At 37.6% G+C, this 8,308-nt stretch overlaps 1 protein-coding gene across 2 annotated transcripts in view; it reads left to right on the plus strand.

Annotated features, from left to right (window-relative positions):
• The window catches only part of LOC146786155 (uncharacterized), a 248,697-nt gene extending 240,767 nt beyond the window's left edge, over window positions 1-7,930 (plus strand). For both annotated transcript variants that reach the window (XM_085635676.1, XM_085635677.1), the window contains one exon: window positions 1,371-7,930. In XM_085635676.1, coding sequence (XP_085491802.1) covers window positions 1,371-1,466 — 96 coding nt within the window. In that variant the 3' untranslated portion in view covers window positions 1,467-7,930. The remainder of the gene's footprint in view (window positions 1-1,370) is intronic.
• The last annotated feature ends 378 nt before the right edge of the window (window positions 7,931-8,308 follow it).

The raw sequence follows: 8,308 nt of genomic DNA on the forward strand, positions 1-8,308 counted from the left end.
GTCAGTGCCTGTCACCCAACCCTGATTAGCCGCAAAGTACCAACTAGCAGATCATATTTTCCCAGGTCCCATACATCAGAATAGATGTTTTGCAGTCAGGCCCTATACCTGACCCTATTTTCTGAGTATGTGCACCAAATGAATCCACAACTCAGCTTTTATAGAAAGGCATGCAAACAATGGCAGAATTTGGCTTGACAGGAAAACCTGTTCTAAAACTTTCAAAACTGCCGATGCACAAGGGACAAACCATTGTCTGTCAATAATAGCCTATGACCAGGAATAGCCTGAAGGAAATGGACTGGGGTTGGTGAAACCAGCCCCGAAGAACTATGGGTAGATTGAAATTTGGAAACCTCCTTTATGATGTTAAAATTTTCAAACCTGCAAATATTTCCAGAAAAAGCTGGAGCCTGATTTTAAATGTCAACTGGTAATCTCTCTTTAAGCTGTAGCCTCAGAAAGGCCTTTTTAGCAAGTATAAGTTTCCGGCTGGTAAAAATCAAGCATTAGCTTGACTCACTGTAAATGGTATCAATGTTGATTCTTTCAGGCTAGAAAATAAAACTTTTTTTACACCACCAAGGCCTCCATCCAGGGAATCTGCAATTTCTGGAGAATTTACAGAGTCTAGTTGATCAACATTGCACTATCTTTTCCCCATGACATTCTAATGACACTCTACATATTTTGCCCATATGTTTTGAACCCTTTAAGCTATTTCTTTTACTTTTGTATCTTTCCCACCAAATGACCCTGCTTTTACTTAAACTTGAAATGAACCTTTAACCTCTTAACTATCTAACTTTATTTTTGTTTGCTTCTGTTGTTATCTGTAATGCTCACACTTTCTCTGAGGATTGCATTGCATTGCTCCTCTGATCTAATCACCAAATGCCAGCCAAGAAATCTCAGGCAAACATGCTTACCTTTGTGGACTATACTGATGGGCATACTCTGTTGGAGTAGTTTTATGAAATTTGTTTGAAATTTGTTTCTGGCTCTGCAATAGATTGAATAACATCTTTGCCTTAAGAGCTTCAGTTGTATTACATACTCATGAGCCAATATTCAATAAATGGAACTAGACAAAATATGTGATGCCTGGTTCCAAACTGCAAATGGATAACCATTGCTTGCTTCAACAAGATATTTTTATCTTGCTTGAAGATCAGCTTTTCACAGGACAAATTTATCCTGGATGCCCAATTTAAAGTGCTCAATTGACATCGTCAATCGATTAATGGTAAGTGCAGATGCCCAATGTCCGAGTCTCCATTTTATCTTGAATCCCATTTTAAGCTTTAGAGGTTTGAATATATATGAAAATGATGATTATTTCACTGATGATGCTTCTTTTGTTATTACAGGTCAGAACTTTTATCAAAGAGAAATTTCCAAATGTGACCATCTCTGCCTCCATGAGAATTAAAGAGAAAAGAATACTCCGTCTTACTGCTTCGTAGAGGGCATGGACACTTTTTATATTGCTGTATATTTTTTAAATTTTTCAATAACGCACAATTGCCTTGTTCTGGATGCTCCCTCGAAAGGCTCAGCTCAATAATTTTTGAAGTCCACAGCTTTATTGCCTCACTACCGTCAACTCCAGGTTTTTCAATGCTGATTGATCAATCAGTGCCACAAAGGGAGCTGCATATCATTTCACGGAGGCAAAATAGGGATTTGATGGCTACAGTCAAAGGCTGAATGCTATTCTCTATCTACAAATGCTGGACAAATTCTTCCGCCGCTATCCTCCAAAATCTTATATCAAGACACATCTTCCGAAGTCTTCTGCTTTAGGGCTTTCAGAATCTGCCCTGAAGTAAGGGCTTTTCATTCATTCATTCATGAGCAGTGAATTTGTGCTATCAACTCCTTTTATAGTTGGTGAAATGGCTACATTTGCGTATAATGCTTTAATGGCAACCTTGACCCCTGTATCCCATGGCAATCGTATAACACAAAGGTTTAATGATGTTTTGTGTCTAATGTCAATAGTCCTCCCACATCGTCAGTATCTGTCCCAAGGGTATTCCAAGGGCATCCCACATGTGTCCATGAGGGCCAGACCTATGCCAGATATTTGTTAACTATGTGAATTAGATCCTTTAGACTAAATTTGTTTATATGTTATTTAAATGTCCTAAATATCTGCCATACGCCCAACACAGTTACTCAATAACCCCTATTCTGCTTGTGTCCAATATATGTCTCTCTTCAAGTCAGACAGTGGCCCTTTCCTTAGGCACTTCTTTAGACTGATTACCATTCTTGTCCCCCTTCCCCTTCACCCCAATCCATTACCGCCTGTTCTCCCTCCCCTACACATAGTCTTTTCTTCAGCCTAACATCCATTACCTCCTACCCATTTCTGCCCCTACTCCCTCTTCCCATCTCCTTAGGCTAGTGTGTGGTGTCTGTTCAACATCCAAGTGTGTGCATGCCATTCACCTTCTATGTCCAGATCCTATGCATCTCCACCCTGCTATTTGCTCCTCCACTGCACCAAAGTGAGTCCGATGATCGACAACAATATAAAACGTTTTTGCAAAATGTCTGGTGTCAAAAGCCATACAGTGTCCTCAGAGCAGTGTTGACATGTCTTCCAAATGGGGAAAACACTATTGTTGGTGTCTCTAGCATTCCTATTGCCAGTTACTGTGAAAATAATTGCTTGCAGCTCTCGTGAACTTAATCTCTTGCAGGAAGGAGGCACAGGAGATGTCCTACATGAGGGTGTACTCTGCATCAACATTTTCTTTGATCAAAATGCTGATTTAATCCTGTGGCTTTCATTCCTATAAAATAATTTTATTAGGTTTTGCGTACGACAATGCATGCACTGCATGCCCTCTCACGTGCAAGATATATTGTATACAACAAGGAGCTTGCAGCCTGCCCATTGCTTAGTTAGCTTCATTGTCTCTCTTATTTCTTGCCTTCTAATTGGCCAGTGCTTGCTGGTTTCATTTCCTCTTCTTTTGGCTGGAGCATGGACCAAGCACTGATTGTTTCAGCTTGATTGACGTCTTTCCACTGATCATTCTGTGATTGAGATACTTCTTTGATTTTTTCTTCTTCCCGGTTATCCTTGTTGAAGCTCTTGCCATTTGAAGCTATTTTTTACTGGGCCATGCACACTTCAAAAAACCATTTTCTCCTTTAAATGGATGTTTATTGTGACAACAGATGTTATCTGCTCTTCTTGAGACAACAGATGTTATCTGCTTCCAAATTTATTATAATTATGACATGGACACGAGAACAATTACTTTCTTTATGTCATAGGATGTTTAGCCAAATGTCTTTTTTTTCTTTTTAATGCATGGGGAGATTAATAGAATCGCTCAGAATCACAGGGGTGTTGTGCCTAGACCTAACCAGCATTGGCCAATAGGTTTCGACTTTAAGACTATTGGCTTTGCCATTGCCTTTTGTTACTGATGTTTAGCATGGGCATTGCTGACTTTAGTAATAATTTGTAGTGGTACTGTGTATCAGTTTGACTGCTGTGCAGCAATGGTTAAAATAATAATAAAAAAAGACCTATAATGCATCTTGTGCTTCAAAAAAGTTCATTAGTCTTGGTTGAGTCATAGCGCTTTTTAAATTAGTTTTAACCACACTGTAAAGCATCTGTGTTGCTGTACAGTATGGCTACAAAACATTGCCAAAGCCAATAGCTCTCATATGCGAGACCTGTTTACTTTTCCAATGCTTGTTTAAACATTACAACTTGCCAGATGTAGAAGATGTACTTCTTGTAACAAAGGACCTGTCATTCATGAAAGGTAAGGTATTTTCAGACATTGGAGAAAACTGGTGCCTTTCCAGGAACAAATTAATTAAAACATGATCGCATATTTTCTAAGGATGGGCAAATTATTTCTATATATATTAAGATTAATGCACTCATGTCATATTTGTAGGAAAGTATCATGCCAACAAGACGACACTTGTCTAACTAATCCAAGCCCTGAGCCCTGAAACCTGTGATATTTTGTATGCTTTTTGCATATTACTGCTGGAACGAGAATTCAGCACTAAAATATAGTTTTATGGCAAAGTTCAGGGTGATCATTTAATGTTAGTTGCTGTTTTGCAGTTTGAAAAGACTTGGAGCCTGCTTCAGAGGTTGGTGGATAGAGTACTCAGCCCTAATCAGAATACAGTATACTGTCTTGCAAACTGACGGCAGAGTCGAGCAGACTGTCATGTTTTTTATGGTGGAGCTGTTGCTGGCATCAGCACCAGAAAACATACATTGACTGCCCACCAGAGTTGGGACAGTTGCTATACATACACCTCTTTTTCTGGTAGACCCCCCATAGAAAGCCTGGCAGACCTGAACAGAAACCTCCCCATAATAAAATGACCTTCACAGCCTTGTAGAAAACTCTGAGAATGTCAGGGTCATTGGTAATTTGTTTTTCAAAAACAACCTTCTGCTCAGCAAGGCTGTGGATTTCTCTAAATATGGGGCAGTAGTTCAACCACTACACCCACCTCCCTATTTGAAGGCGATATGACCCTAAAACTCTTACAGCCTCATGCATCAAGCCAAAATCCAGTCGGTAAAATACCGATTCGCTAATAGCTCCCGGTATTGAGTTAAAAATACCCAATCCCAATGCATCAACCCAAAAGCAAAAATCGCTATTTAAGGAATCCTTAAATAGCGATTCCTTATATAGCGATATCATTTAAGGAATCCCAAATTGAGATTCCTTAATTTAAGGAATCTCAATTTGGGATTCCTTAAATGCAATGCATGAAAGTTAAAAAATTAGCGAATTCGCTAATAGGGGGAGCAAATTACCATGAAGATGAACTGCATGGTAATTTGCTAAAAGTTTGAAAAATGCACTTTTGTGCATTTTTCAAAGTTTCATGTTTCGCACACACATGCCCTTAGAGCATGTGTGTGTGCAACATATGTGCACATATCAATTTCAGGGGTGCAATAGGGTGTCATTTTGACACCCTTGCACCCTTGAAATTGCATGAGCAATTTGCGAGAACCTACTGGTACTCGCTATTTGCTCATGCAATCTCCAATTCATTCCTATGGGCCTGGAGGCCCATAGGAATGATTGGGATGGCATTCCTTAATTGCTACTCGCAATTTGCTAGTAGCAATTAAGGAAAGTTAAGGAATCGCTATTTGAATAGCGATTCCTACATGCATAGCCTTTTGCTATTCCTTATTAGTGAATCCTTATTTTTCGCTAATAAGGAATCGCAAATGCCAATGTTGACGCATATGCCCCAAAGTAAGTCCTTAGTTGGAAAAGGACATAGATGTCAATAAAAAGGAGGAACACATAAAAGATTAATTTTGTTGTATGTAGCATCCTGAGTTGGCAATTGGGATCAAATATTCTGAGTCACGCCATGACTCCACCTATTCATCTATCTCTCTCCAAAAGTGAATGGAATCCCAGGCCCTCTTGATTTGAATAACCTAGAGCATCTTTGAAGCAAGCCGTATGATTCTCAGCAAATCATAATTAAGAAACCTGTGACTCTGTTTCTTGTACATATGTGATAGTCTTTCTCAAAATGAATACTGTTTGCTGTAGAATGTATCACATCAGTTTAAGTGTATTTGATGAAGACTTCAAAATGTTACAGTAGAAGTGATATTAAGTGATGATTAATGGAAATGGAGTCTAGATTGCATGTTGATCAGCAAAGCATGCATGATGCCCCCTAATTCTCCAGCAGAGAGATCCGCAAACACTACTTAGCAGAACTCCAATCTCAAAATGATTAATCGTCAGTATTGGTTCCAATTTATTTTGCTTAAAGAATGTCGGGCCCAGTACAATGAGACAATAACTAGTCTGTGGACAAACCGGTATTCTGGAAGCATTGCTACACCGATGAAGTTCTTACTTTTTTCTAGAAACGACAAGTGATGTACCATGTATTTGAAAGTAATACCAACCTACACTTTTGTCTTTTAGTTTTCTAAGTGGCAATTTATAGGTCACAAGAACAAAATAATCCCAGAAAACATATCCTTCTCTTGAATCAACTTCAGACACCATACCCAGACACAGCAGGGGAATTATTAATTGTTTGCTTCTCTTTTATTGCTAGCTCCTCATTTCTGAGAGCCTCCCATAGGGGTTCACTCTCTCCATGCTCCTTCCTGACAGCCTCATTCCCACCTCTGACACCATTCCATCTCATCTTGTCATCTCCTCGCTACTTCCTGCACCCTCGCTATCTCTCTGGTTCTTCTCTCCTTGTTAGCTCCACATCTCTGTTACTTTCCTCTTTGCTGACTGCTACTGCATATAGTCCATATGGTTCTATGCATCAAAGAGTCAGAACAAGATTATCTCTTTGAAGATACTTCCACAAGCACAAACACACATCAGTCACAACTAACTACTTCAAAAGGCGCTTTATGTTTTCTTTAAAAAAAGAGCTACAAATATTTATAACTTGCTAATAGCAAGAATTCATATAGTTCATCTGAACTCACTTATAATTTTCAAAGACACAATGTGAATCACCTTCTTGAGTTAGTGGCCAAAAGTATATAGTTTAATACTGTTGTACATTATTTTATACATGTCTGTGCTTTCTCTCCAGAACCACGCTGATTTTTGTTATCTATTATGTAATATTATAACATATATAACTGTTGTGTGTACCTTTTTTTTAATGTGCAGTTACCTAATTTTGACACACAGTCTTTTCATTATACAATGTGATACTTATGAGGAATTGGGATTTCTTTAGATTGGGATATCATGTGCATCAAATTATTATACATTTGCCCCCAGAGTTTTGCAAAGATAACAATGCAAAATTTCACTGTGAGGAAAAATGCCTTCAGGATGTTTTTTAGCATTTGCTCATTTCCACACAAAAAGTTCAAGAAATAATTAATGTGCTAAATCTAAGTGTAAATTATTTTTCTAGTAAAAAATACCTTTTGGGGGATTATTCAGCTGGTTTTGTTTTCTAAACTTTGTGAAGTTGGAAAAGTTATAAAACAATTCACAAATAGAAGTTTTATTTAGTTTTCATCAGATTCTAAATGTAATATCTGAAACTTATACTTATGATCAACTGAATTTGTAAACTCAAAGTTTAACTAGGTAAATTTTGAACATATTTAATCTTTATCACATCTTCAAATTATCCTCCATTCCACAGCGAGTTTGGTTGCCTCACAAAAATCTTATGTGAGATGCTGCTGTCTTATAATTTGATATAGTTCTTCTAGTATATAGAATCGTATTTTGAGTTTCTGATTAACCTAGAATTTTACCAAGCTAATTTCCAAATCCTTATCTCACCGTAAAAATCTGATGAACTAATTTGAGGAGATTTTGTCCTTAGTGATGAATTGTTAAAAAGAACAATTCAGACGTTCATCATTGCAGGTATTTTTGTTTACAAGTCTATATTTTCTCAAAGAGAATGATTGCATTTTGCTAGTCACACATATTTCTGCACTGTTGCAAACCGTATGTCAAATGTTGTGTTGCTTGACTGTTACAAATCTTATGTCAAATGTTGTGTTTCTTGAAATAGTAATAAAACCTCTCCTCCGAATCCTCAGAAGACTAATTTCTGCCACGGAACACAAACCCATGCTCCTTGCATAGGCTGTCTTACATGTTAAAACAATAGCGTCATCACCAAAGGGGCGGGAAGATCTTTTTGGGACAATTAAATTGATTGAACAATTGTACTCTTGTATTCATGATGTCTGTGTTAGTTGACTGTCTTTTAGGGATACCTCAAGACTTGTGGAAGGCAATTGTTTTTTGAGCCTTAAAAAACAGGACATCAGCAAACCTCAAAATCCTTCTGTGCAAGTCTGCTCATAATGGTTTATTATTATTCAATTTATGATCTTTAGTGACTTATAGCATAATAAAGTGATTATCAGCAAGTATATACTCTTTACTTCCTTGTTTCTAAACTCATGCTTTATATATCCTTTTAGTACATCAACCGCCCTTTCAGTTGAAAAATTTTAAATCTACTTTTATAAGAAAAAATATCCAATTACTTATGTCCACCTTTAACTAGGCGTTACACTTAAACAATGTTATCTAGGGGATTAAGCACTCCCAAATACCTATCAATGGTGAGTGGAGTCATGGAGCTCCAGGTAAACAGAAGATCTAATTTCACTCCTGGAGTTTGATGCATCATCTTTGAGCGAAAATACGTGGTGATGTTCTTTTATCGCAAAGCATGAATAATGGGTCAGAAAATTGAAGGGAGTTTACCTTTAGAATAAATTCATTTTCATCTTCATCATCCAGCT

This window comes from Triturus cristatus, chromosome 11 (assembly GCF_964204655.1).
Source record: "Triturus cristatus chromosome 11, aTriCri1.1, whole genome shotgun sequence".
In the NCBI taxonomy this organism is placed as follows: Eukaryota; Metazoa; Chordata; class Amphibia; order Caudata; family Salamandridae; genus Triturus; species Triturus cristatus.